The following is a 14,992-nucleotide window of genomic DNA, read 5'->3' as shown; positions in this document are numbered from 1 at the left end:
GAAACTTTAGACAACTGTTTGAAAACAGACTTGAATTATTTAAAATGCTGTGAATTCTTTTCACTTTGAAATATTTTGTAAAACACACATATGCATAGAGGCATGTATTTTGTCTCTCTGTGTTTGGAAAACTTAAAATAGGTAAATTTTTTAAAGTCGAAAAGTTTCTCTTTGCCATATTTTGTCCTGTAGACTAAACAGTTAGTAGAAATGGGGTCTTGGAGTCCAGTGCACGACTTGAAGAAATCAAAAATGTCAAAAAATGGAGCTGAAAGCAGGCCTAGATACTAGACATACTTGCTGTTCCTGAGTTTAGCAGTTCTGATATAATCATACTTTGCTTCAAATCAGTGAGAAAGGGAAAGATGAAAACAGCAGTTTTAGAACAACGTGACCATTGCACTGTGACGAGGCAGTCTCTTCCAGTAGGGTTGGCGACTAGGTTGTCGTGGTGCTTAGTCCTTGTTATATTGCCTCTGCTCTCTGCCTCAGAGATACCAGGTAAGACCAGGTCGTTGTTTTGCCTTGCATTTTATAACAGGTTGTTTTGTGGCTGAGAAGAGGGCATTCATTTATAGATTATATAGTATCGTCCCCAAATGACCTATTCTGATAATCCTGTCTTACTAGTTTCTCAGTTACTAATTTTGTCTGTCATAGGTGGTGGTTGCATTTAGAACTTTAAAATCGGAGGTTGTAAGTTTCCAGTGTTAGCTTTCCCATTTATTTAATCTGGAACATTGCTTTATGCCAGTTTCATTACCTTTCCAGTATGGATGTTAATAATAACTGTTCTGCCTGACTTCAGAGGTTTTTTTATGGGGATAAAATGACCAAAAATGTGAAAATACTTTCAGTGGTTAAAAGAGTTGTACAAATATATCTAGAATGGTGAATATCCACTTTTCTTCCCTATTTATCTCACTCTCTAAGCTTACCTTTTCTAGCAGATTATTTTTTGAAACTCCCATAATTATTTTGAAGGGACCCAAGAACACATTTTATAGCATCTTATACTGCATATAAAATAAAAATTTCTATTTGGTTTAGGTTTAAGAGTGAGTTTAATGCGATTAGAAAGGGTCATGGTTCATAGAAAGGAGAAGCAGAGTAGAGGTTATTTGGTTGAGGTGAGAGGGGAGAAAGTAAGAAGTATTATTCTTGCAGTATGGAATAGAATATAGGTAAACTGTTTCTTACTATATTATAGATGTATTATAAATATAGTATAAAATAAACACAGAAACAAGATGACTTGTAGGAGATTATCTAGCTCTACTGGTGCTGGAAATCTTATTTTCTAAAAGCAGAGTCCCTGAAAAGTTCTTATAGCCCAAGAAGCATATCTATGCCCTTATTTAATTCTCACTGGAAAAAAAGGAATTTTGCGGAAAAAAGGAATTTTCTGTGGTTCCTCAGTTCTCAGCTATCTCTTTGATTCTTCAGCTGTTGGTGAAACTGAAATAATAAGATTGAGAGTATCATTCTGACCGTTTCTGTATCTCTAAGCACTAAAAAGGGGAGTGTTTGGTTATAATGACATGTGCTCTATTTAGGAAAACTGATTTTATTTTTCTGAACTTTTTGAAACCAAAGACATTAGAAAGTAGATACCTCAAGAGGATTGGGATGTTTATGTCAGGAATAGGGCAACACAGTAATAAAGCATACCAATGAGGAAGAAAACTGAAGGGGTAATTTGAGGCAGTTAATGAACCAGGTAATTGTTCAGGATTCATTTTAAAAGAAGTATTTTTTTTCCCCAATAAAAAACTCAATAACCAAGCATGTATTAAAGAAAAAAAAAAAGAGCTTATGAACCTATCTTCTTCGCCATGCAAATTAAGAAAAAAGGGAAAATTGGATGAACGTGCTAAGGCAACAAGGAGAATATTTTAAATAACATCTGCACTATACCCATGTGCATTGTGCAATCACTAATTAATGATCAAGGAAAAAAACTAGAGTCTTGCAAGTTCTATTTTGCTTTCATGGTCTCTATTGAGGAGAATTCTTTTCAAACTGAAAAGACTAAGACGAAGTAAGGAGGAGATTGGGAAACCAAGAAGAGGAGCTTGGGAAGCCAAGCAAATCACTAAACTGCCTTAACTAGTTAGGTTTCCAAATCAATATAATTATATCCCGTGGTATTAAAATATCTTGCCAAAGTGTGATTAGAGAAGTAGATGGCATGAGTCATCTATAGTGAGCATTGGAGTATAGGAGCAGTTCTAGTATATTGGAGATGAATAAACCACCTCATTTGCAAGCCTCAGTTTTCCTCATCTTTTTAGTGGTAATGAGCATTGGTTTGACCAAAAAGTTTGGCTTTTTCCACAAGATATTACTCAAATGAACTTTTTGGCCAACCCAGTAGTATTGTCTGTCACAATTGAGTTCTCCAGAAACAAGACTCCCACGTTAGTTTGGTGTTCAGGAGTTTATTAGGGATCAAAAGCTGTGGAATGGGGGAAAGAAGAAATGAACAGAGAAAGTAGAACTGTGTTGCACATTAGACAGCCTCAGTTGACCCCACCTGTAGCTTTGGAGCTGAAATGGCCTGTGAGAGTTAATCCAGGAGGAACCAAAATCCCCAGACCTTTATCTTTTGTTTTTGATCTGTAATGTGCCACTCCCAGAAGTACTTGGACTTTGGTGAGGCAGCCCTCCGCAACTGGAGCAATTCCTGAAGGACTGATGAGGCATCCAGGCAGCATCTCTTCGTGTCCACACTTTGCAAAGTTTTAACAAAGTTTTAGGACTAATAATATGAAGTAATTTCACAGGTCTTGATACAGAGTAGATCCTCAATAATAGATGGCTTACTATTGTTTTAAATTTGTTCTGCACTGTTCAGAATTTTGATTATATAAGACATATGCATTCATATTCATTATATGAAGACATATGCATACATATAAGATTTATAAAAAAACAAAAAGCTGGCAAGGATATTTTAATCCTTTGGAAAACTAGAATGTTGTTTAAAAGTGCCCTTAATATCTGAAAGGGTGAACTAATGAGCAGAACTCAACAGAAATAAAGTCTGCAGTTCTTCAATTATTAAAAGAAAGAGGAAAAGAGAAAATTATTTGAGATCACAGAAAAATGTTTATATGTAAAACAACTTATTACTTCACTAATGAATCTATTACTATAACTAATCTCATTAATTATAATAGCTCATATCAGAAGTACCTTAAATGCCTAACAGAATAGTTCAATCATGGTGAATTTATTTAGTGGACTATAATGCAACCATAAAAATTGGTTGTTGAAGCAAATATATATATGTATATATTTAATTGTATGCTAATTGCTTTACAGAATTTTGTGATTTTTCTGTCATACATCAACAGGAATCAGCCATCGATATACCCAGGTCCCCTCCCTCCTGGACCTCCCTTCCATCTCCCTCCCATCCCACCCTTCAGCCTGTCACAGAGCCCCTGTTTGAGTTCCCTGAGTCACACAGCAAATTCCCATTGGCTATCTGTTTTATATATGGTATTGTAAATTTCCATGTTACTCTCTCCATATATCTCATCTTCTCCCTCCTCCGCTGCCCCCATGTCCATAGGTCTGTTTTCTATGTCTGTTTCTCCATTGCTGCCCTAAAATAAATTCATCAGTGCCACCTTTTTAGATTCCATATATATGTGTCAGTATGCAGTATTTATATTTCTCTTTCCAACTTACTTCACTCAGTATAATAGGCTCTGGGTTCATCCACCTCATTAGAACTGACTCAAATGTGTTCCTTTTTATGGTTGAGTAGTATTCCATTGTATTTATGGACCACAGCTTCTTTATCCATTCATCTGTTGATGGACATCTAGGTTGCTTCCATGTTCTAGCTATTGTAAATAGTGCTGCAGTGAACTTTGGGGTACATGTGTCTCTTTTAGTTTTGGTTTCCTCAGAGTATATGCCTAGGAGTGGGTTTGCTGGGTCATATGGTGATTTTATTCCCAGCTTTTTAAGGACTCTTCATACCATTTTCCATAGTGGCTGTATCAGTTTGTGTTCCCTTTTCAGCACACCCTCTCCAGCATTTATTGTTTGTAGACTTTTTGATGATGGCCATTCTGACCCGTGTGAGGTGATACCTCATTATAGTTTTGATTTGCATTTCTCTAAAAATGAGTGATGTTGAGCATCTTTTCATGTGTTTGTTAGCCATCTGTATGTCTTCTTTGGAGAAATGTCTATTTAGGTCTTTTCCCTATTTTGTGATTGGGTTGTTTGTTTTTCTGGCAATGAGTTGTATGAGCTGCTTATATATTTTGGAAATTAATCCTTTGTCAGTTGTTTCATTTGATATTACTTTCTCCCATTCTGAGGACTGGCTTTTTACCTTGCTTATAGTGTCCTTTGCAGTACAAAAGTTTTTAAGTTTAATCAGGTCCCACTTGTTTACTTTTGTTTTTCTTTCCCTTACTCTAGGACGTGGGTCATAGAGGATCTTGCTTTGATTTATGTCATCGAGTGTTCTGCGTATAGTTTTTGGTCTTACATTTAGGTCCTTAATCCACTTTATCTTTGTCTGTGGCATTAGGAATTGTTCTAATTTCATTTTTTTACATGTAGCTTGTCGTTTTCCCAGCACCCCTTATTGAAGAGGCTGTCTTTGCCCCATTGTATATTCTTGCCTCCTTTGTCAAAAAGAAGGTACCCATAAGTGTGTGGGTTTATCTTTTGGTTCTCTGTCTTGTTCCATTGGTCTGTATTTCTTTTTTTGTGCCCGTACCATACTGTCTTGATGACTGTAGCTTTATAGTATGGTCTAAAGTCAGGAAGCTTGATTCCTCGAGCTCCATTCTTATTTCTCAAGACTGCTTTGGCTATTCAGGGTCTTTTTGTTTTTCCATATGAATTGTGAAATTTTTGTTCTAGTTCTGTGAAAAATGCCATTGGTAATTTGATAGGGATTACATTGAATCTGTAGATTGCCTTTGGTAGTATAGTGATTTTCACAATATTGATTCTTCCTACCCAGGAACATGGAATATCTCTCCATCTGTTTATGTCGCCTTTGATTTCTTTCATGAGTGTCTTACAGTTTTCCATGTATAGGTCTTTTGTCTCCTTAAGTAGGTTTATTCTTAGATATTTCATTCTTTTTGTTGCAATGTTATATGGGATTGATTCCTTAATTTCTCTTTCTGATTTTTAGTTGTTAGTATTTAGAAATGCAAGCACTTTCTGTGTATTGACCTTATATCCTATGACTTTGCTAAATTTACTGATTAGCTCTAGTAATTTTCTAATAGTTTCTTTTGGGTTTTCTATGTATAGTATCATGTCATCTGCAAACAGTGAGAGTTACTTCTTTTCCGATCTGTATTCCTTTTATTTATTTTTATTTTCTAATTACCACAGCTAGGACTTTCAAAACTGTGTTGAGTAATAGTGGTGAGAGTGGACACCCTTTTCTTGTTCCTGATCTTAGAGGGAATGAAGCTTATGGTATTTTATAGGGAAATGTTCCTGTCTATATTAGAGTATTACTTAGAGTATTATTAATAAGTAAAACTTCGAGTATTATTCTAATTGTATAAAAAATGCACACACATGCTTGAGAGAAAAGTCTGGGGAAATATGTTGAGATCTTGATGGGGGTGTTGGGTTGCAAGTGACTTGACTTTTTCTTTATTTTTTTCTCCTTTCCCAATCTCTGTATGTTACTTAATAAAATAATTTTTTTTCCACTTTTTTGTTTTTAAGCAACTATAAATATGGAAGTGAAGAGACCTGGGTTAAGAACTAAAATACCAAAAAGTTGTGGAGATATATTATTATTTATTTAGCTTATAATTAATATGGCTTTCCCCAGAGAAGGCAATGGCACCCCACTCCAGTACTCTTGCCTGGAAAATCCCATGGACGGAGGAGCCTGGTAGGCTGCAGTCCATGGGGTCGCTAAGAGTCAGACACAACTGAGCGACTTCAGTTTCACTTTTCACTTTCATTCATTGGAGAAGGAAATGGCACCCACTCCAGTGTTCTTGCCTGGAGAATCCCAGGGACGGGGGAGCCTTGGTGGGCTGCCGTCTGTGGGGTCGCACAGAGTCGGACAGGACTGAAGCGACTTAGCACTAACAGCAGCAGTCCAAGATGAAGAAGACAGTAGTTCATTCATCTCCAGTTCTAGATACTGCACCTTTGAGTTTAAACTTGAGTTTTTCAAATGAACAACTGTTTTACACCATATATCATGCAAAGAATTGATTTATTTTCTGGAGAAGATTTGGGAATTATATTTAAAGTAGTGTCAAATGGAAAAGAAATTCTGTGTTCCTTTAAAGAAATGGTCTAGATTTAACTTTGATTGAAGAAAGATACAGGGAAACAAATTTTAGTAAAGACAGTTCTATAATTAGATAGTCTCACTCCAGCACCCCTACCAAATAATATCCTGACTCTGGTAGAAGAAAAATATTACAGTATTAAGCTGTTAAACAGCAATTTCAGACTTTCCTGCAGGACCCTAGATTCCTATAAATAAGCCTTAAGAACTCTGTAAATATTTACAAAATATTTCAAAAGTTAAATCCAAATTAAGTAATTTTAAAATAACACTCAAATTTCCAAATACCAAATTTTACCACTTTGGAATCAATAACATGTTCTGATACACTGCTTAGTTGACTTGTTGCAGACTTCTGAATTTCTGAGTTCAAAGCCAGTTATTTACCACTTGTATCTGTGTGTTTGTGTGAATCAGGGTTTTTATTAATACTGTGTAACCAAAACAGAAGAGAGAAATAAACTGGGTACTGAGACTGATAGAAGACTATAATTATCATCTCTACCCTCTTGATTTCAAATTTTTATAAACATCAAAACAGATTCATTTTTAATGATTGATTTATTCAGATATAATACTGCTTTTATCTATATATGATAATCTTATGAAGAATTGTTTGAGAAAGAAATTCTACTGCTTAAAGACGTTTTTAAAAGTCCTGATATTGAGGATAATCCATTATATCTGTAGAACCTATTTTGTATCTGCCTGCTTCTCTTTATTTCTCGTGCCTTACCCTAAGCCATCATTATCAGTCATCCAAACAAGCTGAGAAACTTTCTGATTCATCTCACAGTTCCCAAACTTTGGCTCCTGCAATTCATTGTCTACAGTGGAGCTGCAATGATCTTAAAAAATATAAATCAAATACTATCGTATCCTTGCTTAGAATCTACTTCAGTCACTTCTCTTCCTCTTAATCTCCAACATCATTTCATACCCTTCCATTCTTTTCTAACCCATAAACATACAAAGTTCTTTGCTAGCCCAGAACCTCTCACTTCCATTCTTCACCTTGGTAATTTCTCATCATTCATGTTCCAGTTTAAATATCACCTCTTTAGAGGGTGGAAACTCCACTCCTTTAATCACTCTGGCTTGGGAGTAGGCACATGACCCAACCTTATATTCTTCTCAGCCCATCTGAGACATTCATACTTGGAGTCGGGAGCGGAGTATTATTTCATCTAGCACAGTGTCCTGCAACACAGCACAGTGTTAGTATTTTTGAATGAATGTGTGCGGGCTTCACTTTCAAAGCTAGGAGGATGATGGGGTAGGGCCCTTTTATAGAAGTAGAGATGTCTTTTTCTCCTCTTAAAATCTAGTGAAAGACAGACAGTATATTTGGTAGATTTTGGCTGTTTATAAATGCTTTACAAACCTAGTAAAACTTGACTAACAGAGGTTAAATGGCTTGACTAAAGTCATCCTGCTATTAAATGGCAGTGCTGGACTCAATTCTGTTAAATCCTACAATATCTACTTTGGCACTAAGGAAAGAAAATACTGTTAGTACAGATGCACAAGTTGTAATCCCAAAGAAAGCCATCCCTCATCTTATAGAATCATTCCTTCTGTTCACTTATATTCACCCAATGCCAACTTTCTAGTAGAAGCCAGATGGAAAAATTGGCTTCGCCTTAGCTGGGATAAGGGTGTGTCCCTGCATTTTCTTGACAGATTTCTTGATGCGGTGAGAATAAAACTGCCAACAGGGTAGGTAGATTTTTTTTCTCTTCTGTCTTATTAACTTGCTGACTCAGTTAAGGTTGTGTTTACCTTTGAATACCAGGAAATCCCAACTGCCACTTAAAGAAATAGGAGAAGAGTAATTTTCTCACACAGGGCAGTCCAAGCTGCTTCTCCATTCGTAATGGGCTGTGTTTTGCCTTCCTGTCTCTTACCACATGGGTAGAGATGGAAAAGGGTAAAGGAGTACACACATACACACCATCTTTGCTAGGTGGCACTTCCAAGAAGGTTTCTACAGTAATCAGACTTTTTTCCTCTCATCGACCGTATCATAAGACCCGTTGGCAGCTAGAAAATGACTAAGACAGTGAGTAGTTGTCTATATCTTGTGCTCTTCTCATACCTGATACCATAATACTAATGCATTGTGACCTTTTAGATTTACATTGGTGCAGAAGCATACGGTGGAATTTAACCAAGTGGCAATGGCTAATTCAGATGGATCCGAAGCTATGCTGAACAGAGTGATGACAAAAGATAATATCGGTGTCGCTGTGGTATTAGAGGTCCACAAAGAACTATTTGGAGCAGGTGAGTATGATTTAAAATCTTCCTACTAAAAATAAACACCATCTCAAGTGCAGCGTGTCATGCTGGTATTTATTGCATAGTTATTTTCTCATCTTTTGAGGAAAGTTAAAGGAGATGGGGAGGGAAATAGTCCTAATTTGTCATTTATGTCTTGGGATATTACTTGCCAGGTACTTTGTAAAAAGGAAAGTCTTTAATATGCCATTAATTCCAAAAGGTTATTTGAAATAAGAATTGTTTTAAGCTGAATTTGAAAATTATGATGACTTTTTAGCTGTATTTTTAGCTTCTTGACTGTGAAATCTTTTGTCTTTAAGGTTAAGTACTTGGCACATTTTCTTTTAATTTCTTTGTTATATCTCAGTCATTGTCAGGGTAAGAGCGGGATCTTTTTTCTACCTGGTACTTTTCTTTTCTATTTTAGATATTTATAGCTTCCTTCAAAGTCAGAAACTCATTATGTACTTTGCATATCCAGACCTTTTTCCTCCCCTTCCTACTGCCTGCCTTTGAGCATTTCATTGCTTACCTTACCGTATTTCAGGTAAAACCAGGGAGAATGTGTCAAGACCCCATCAGGGCTTTTATTTAAGATGTTTTTCTTTACTTACTACCTGTAGAAGAAAAGTTTTTTGCCTTAAGTATTGATTTGAATTATTCAGACCATGTATATTTGTCATACCTCCTTTTCTCACTGTTTTTCAGTTTATCTGTCATCAAAGATGATCAGTCTTTGATATATGATTTAAAATTCCTTCTTTTTTAGCCTCTTACTTGTACTTACTTTTATGTCCTTTCCAGTCTCATTCTTCTCAAAAGTTTGGTACGTTTTTTCTGGTAATGCGAACATTGAATTTCTTTTGGAGTTTTACTCCCCTTTTAATCTGTAGAAGAGTAATTGTAAATTATACAGTTGACACTTTCATATTCTGAAATATCTCTCATACTCCTAGAGGAGGAATTTAATATTATAGAAGGTGCTTATGGCCTCTTTAAAGGGGCAAGTTTTTAATATTTAATATAGTGAATATTTAATCTACAGCCACAAATGACACTATAAAACTTCTAGGAAAAGATGATAGCTTAGAGAATTTGGGCTGCAGGTTTTTTGTCTTATGACAAAATTGCTTTAAAATGACTGTTTCTATCACATATAAAAGATACTTCAGTTACTTGTTTACGCAACATTAAAGATAATTATAGCTTGGTAAGATGGAAACTTAACTTTACCAAAATAATAGACTGAGAAAATCCAGTCTTTCTGCAGAGTTTATATTTTCAATAGAAAAATTTTTAAGAAATCTGTTACAGAAATTTCAATAGAAAAGTTAATTTTGTATGTATCTAGTTTTCCAACAGTACCAGAGTATATAGAGTAAAACATGAGCGTCCCATCTTATTCATACACTCTAGGAGTAACTCTTACTCATTATTTACACATTACTAGTGTACATGTGTATGAAAGTGAAAGTGAAGTCGCTCAGTCGTGTCCGACTCTTTGCGACTCCGTGGACTGTAGGCCACCAGGCTCCTGCGTCCATGGGATTTCCCAGGCAAGAATACTGGAGCGGGTTGCCAATTCCTTCTCCAGGGGATCTGCCCGACCCAGAGACTGAACCCAGGTCTCCCACATTGCAGGCAGACGCTTTAACCTCTGAGCCACCAGGGAAGCCCAATGGCATCATACCATGTATATTGGTTTCCCTGGTGGCTGAGCTGGTAATGAATCTACCTGCCAATACAGGAAACATAAGAGATGTGGGTTCAGTGTCTGGGTTGAAAAGATCCCCTGGAGAAGGAAATGGCAACTCCCTCCACTGTTCTTGCATGGAAAATTCCATGGACAGAGGAGCCTGGTGGGTGACAGTTCATGGGGTTGCAGAGAGTCAGACACAACTGAGTGTGCACACACACATACACCCCATGCATATTGAGTTTTATGCCTTAAAAATTTTATGGATATCTTTCTCTGTCAGTGTATCTTAACTGAGTTGAATTTTCAGTTTTTCCCTCCAAACATGCTTATCATCTCTTTCAAGGGGCAAATTTTTAATGTGTTATCCTTGCCCAGCATGTTAATATTTATTTTGGCAGAATTATAAAACAGTATTTTCGGGGAAAAAATAACCTCAGAAATTTTGTAGTTGAATATCTCATTGTCCAAATGAGCCTGAATACCAGAATGGTTAAGTTATTAGTAATAAAGGTTCAGTTCAGTTCAGTTGCTCAGTCGTGTCCGACTCTTTGCGACCTCACGAATTGCAGCAACGCCAGGCCTCCTTGTCCATCACCAACTCCCGGAGTTCACTCAAACTCACGTCCATCGAGTTGGTGATGCCATCCAGCCATCTCATCCTCTGTCGTCCCCTTCTCCTCCTGCCCCCAATCCCTCCCAGCATCAAGTAACAAAGCCACATCTGAAAGCCATGCCAGACTTTGAGAGCATACTTCCTAATTCTCATTTTTAAAATTACTTCTTCTGAGTGTATGGTATGAAGATTTTGGTAGCAGATTCATAGCAAATTCACTTCCTTCCTTTATTTTGTGTAGATTAATATCATGTTCTTGCATTTAACTACTGACTTTGTCACTGATGTGCTCAGAAAATGCAAAGTGAATGAATACTGGGCAGTGGGAAGGATTTAAATTAAGGTTTAGGTGATTCAGATAACTAAAAACCTGCTTCACTAGGTTATTGTGATATTTACGTGACAGATATTTAAACTACTTTTTTACACTAAACTCAGCAAATCAAGCAAATCAAACCAGTATAATCAAATACTGGTTATATGATGGGATAGATCCTAACTTGGATAGAGAGCAGGATTTGGCAAACTTTTTCTATAAAGGACCAGGTAGTTAATTAATAGTTTAGGTTCTGTGGGACACATACAGTCTCTGTCACAGTCTCCTTTTGTTCAACCCTTAAAAAATGTAAAACCAGCTTCAGCTCACACAGGCTGTACAAACACAGGTGATGAGCTATGGGCTACAGATTGTCTACCCCCATATTGGGATTATCAGAATCTCAGCACTTTAGCTTCTAAGAACTGTTTTATGTTTTAAAGGGGGGAAATAGAAATTAATGGAAAAGAGTAAAGACGTGATTATGGGTTTGGGGGAAAAACTCTTTTTAAGATACTGCTATTTTATAATAAAGTATAATCTTACCTTTGTTTTCCCTAATGCTTAAATTTAGGTATGAAGCCTATTCATGCTGCAGACAAACAGCTGCTTATAGTGGCAAATGCCCACATGCATTGGGACCCAGAGTATTCTGATGTGAAACTCATTCAGACCATGATGTTTGTCTCAGAGGTTAAAAACATTCTGGAGAAAGCCTCAAGCAGGCCTGGCAGCCCAACCGCAGATCCTAATTCCATCCCGCTGGTGCTATGTGCAGATCTTAACTCATTGCCAGATTCAGGTATTGATAACATGATTTACTCTTTGCGTTCAACTTTGCTTTTACTTCTAGTTGAAAGGTCAGCTGGCTCTTAACTTTTGAGCAGAGAATTTCTCTTCTAAATTCAAGAGTGTATCTGTAAGAATCCGAGGAATAGGATATGGGGTAATTGAGAAGAGTTTATTCAGCTAAGCTATTTCCAAAGGTTAAGGGACACAAAACAATGAATGACACAGTACCCTGCTCCAGGGGGAATTAGGGAAAGGGGTGGGAGCTGCTATCAGAACTTGGAAACAGTAGTTATGAGGAGAGGGCCATGTAATAGGAGCCACGGATTTGAACTGGGATGCAATCAGTCGCTGGCAAACCAACAAGAAGGGAGCCAGGGGAGTATATATCTTAGCCTCTCTCTGCTTCTGTCCTCTGATCTCTCACCACTGCTGTCCACTGACCAAATCCAAGAGTGGGGAGGGGTTTGCAGTTGATGTAAGTCAAGGTCAGCCTCCTGTGTCAAAGAGTGCAGTGGAGAAGGGTGACCTGAGAGGCAACTAGAAAATGTTCAGCACATATAGCTATCTAGTTTAATAACATTGGTAACCTTTGAGTGAGTTCATTAAAATCCTTTAATTCTGATACTAGGTGACAGAAGAATGATCAGAATTATCTTAGGATTTCACATTACATCTTGAGCTCCTTTTAACCTCTTTATGTCCTAACTTAAATTATTTTAGATCTTTGTTAAAAACAAAAAAAATCAGTTCTGCACTTAGATATTAAAATTCAAATGTAAAACATTATTGTTGTTTTGCTGTTACCAAAACATATTCTAAATTTTGTATATATTCAGTAAGCTACTTTAAATTGTTTAAAACAACCACTTAATAATAAATGTAAAATAACCCAAACACTTAAAACTGTAATATAAACAAAAGTCTCACATGTAGAAAATACCTTTGCTTTCTCTCCTTAGCAAATAAATGCTGAAATCATCCATTGACAAAAGTTTGTCTCCAGCTCCTGGCCCCTTTGACACCTTACCCATGTCCTCCTCTGTTGCCCTCCTGCACAGGTTTCTCCCATCTCATTTGACTGTCATTTGCCATCACAGCAGAGTGAGTTGGCTCAAGCCAGACTCTCAGGGCTGGATCCTGGTTCTCCCTCTTAGGATGTATGCAATGTATGACTTAAGTTCCTCATTTTTAAATAAAGGGATAATCATTTTATCCACTTCATGGAGTTGTTTGTAAGGTTTAAATGTGTAGGGCTCTTACAGCAGTGTAAGAGCATGTAATAACTGCTAGATAAATAACAGCCCCTTTTCAGCTATTCACAGTACTGATGTTGTGCTCATCATTTTTTCTTTATGTATGTTACTGCCTTTCCTGACTCACAAATAGAAAGAGATGTGTGACAGCGTTAACTAATCATCATCATCAGAAAGATTGCGGTATTTTTTTCCATGTTTACTTACCCAGTGGAGGTGGTATTCTGTTTTTGAATGCTTCTACTCTCTTTAGCTTTTTAGACACGTCCAATATTTTTGACCAAGTGATCTACCTCCAGCATATAACGTCTTACTTAGTGTGACTGAAAAGTCTCACTGTAGCCTGAAACAAAGATTGATGTTGCCTTCCTGAAGCTAGACATTGCAGTGTTGAAGATGCAAAAGTCTATTTTTGTTGTGAATGATTTAAAAATTTTTATAATGTAGTTTAGAAATTGTTAACTGACTGGATAGAATGGTGAAATACTAAAGAGAGGTTGCTTTGGAATGATATTCTACAAACATATAGGGTCAAGACTTTCCCAGTGAATGCTGCCCTAGACCCTGGGAATCATGTTCATCTTGAAGAGCCATTAAGAAAACAGAAGCTGTTCTGTTACAGGGTGATCCAGATATTTTGCTCTGAAATAGGCAAATAAATATCCTTCAGTTTGATTGAACCACATGAAATTGATGATATTTGATTTCCTAACATTAACAGGGATATTTAGGAAGTGAGATGATGAACAGGGTCAGATAACTGACAGAAGAGGGGTGGGGGTGAGGGAAGAGGAGTCAAAATGACTCCCAGGCTTGGGGCTTGGGTCTCTGAGCACATGGTGGGCCCATTACTGGGTTAGCAAAGGAGGGGAAGAGCAGGTTTAGCAGAAAAAATGAGTTCGGGGCAAACTGTTTAAGGTGTACATAGGGAGGTGTCTAAGGGGATTGTCTAAGAGGATATAGAAGGGTGTGGCGCCTGGGAGAGGGGTCCGAACTGGTCAGGACAGAAATGGAGAGGAAGCCAACAACAGGGAGAAATGGGAGAGGCTGCTTGGAGAAGGCAATGGCAACCCACTCCAGTACTCTTGCCTGGCAGATCCCATGGATGGAGGAGCCGGGTAGGCTGCAGTCCATGGGGTTGCTGGGAGTCAGACACGACTGAGCGACTTCACTTTCACTTTTCACTTTCATGCATTGGAGAAGGAAATGGCAACCCACTCCAGTGTTCTTGCCTGAAGAATCCCAGGGACGGGGGAGCGTGGTGGGCTGCCGTTTGTGGGGTCGCACAGAGTCGGACACAACTGAAGCGACTTAGCAGCAGTAGCAACATTAACCTAAAGAAGGCAATTTCATAAGTAAAAATAAATGTTCAGTGTAATAAATCCACTCTGAACTTGGGTACATGTACTGGGCAGCAGATTTTGTCTGTGAAGTCTTCTGTAAGGTCTAAATGCTAAATGGTAGTGTTTCTTCTTTCTTTATTCTGCCAGGTGTTGTGGAATATTTAAGCAATGGAGGAGTAGCTGACAACCACAAAGACTTCAAGGAACTAAGGTACAATGAATGTCTTATGAACTTCAGCTGCAATGGGAAGAATGGAAGCTCAGAAGGGAGAATCACACATGGCTTCCAACTGAAGAGCGCCTATGAAAATAACTTGATGCCTTACACCAATTACACCTTTGATTTCAAAGTGAGTGAAGCCTCTGGGCTGGCATAGAAATTA

General features: G+C 37.4%; 1 protein-coding gene across 3 annotated transcripts in view; it reads left to right on the top strand.

The window, feature by feature from the left end:
• CNOT6L (CCR4-NOT transcription complex subunit 6 like) overlaps positions 1-14,992 on the top strand; it is a 117,076-nt gene that overhangs the window by 89,644 nt on the left and 12,440 nt on the right. For all 3 annotated transcript variants that reach the window (XM_018049622.1, XM_013964742.2, XM_005681805.2), the window contains exons 9-11: positions 8,445-8,596; positions 11,796-12,023; positions 14,757-14,959. In XM_018049622.1, coding sequence (XP_017905111.1) covers positions 8,445-8,596; positions 11,796-12,023; positions 14,757-14,959 — 583 coding nt within the window. The remainder of the gene's footprint in view (positions 1-8,444; positions 8,597-11,795; positions 12,024-14,756; positions 14,960-14,992) is intronic.

This window comes from Capra hircus, chromosome 6, assembly GCF_001704415.2.
Source record: "Capra hircus breed San Clemente chromosome 6, ASM170441v1, whole genome shotgun sequence".
Lineage (NCBI taxonomy): Eukaryota > Metazoa > Chordata > Mammalia > Artiodactyla > Bovidae > Capra > Capra hircus.
Note: the sequence above shows the minus strand (reverse complement) of the source record. Positions and strands in the feature narration are given on the sequence as shown.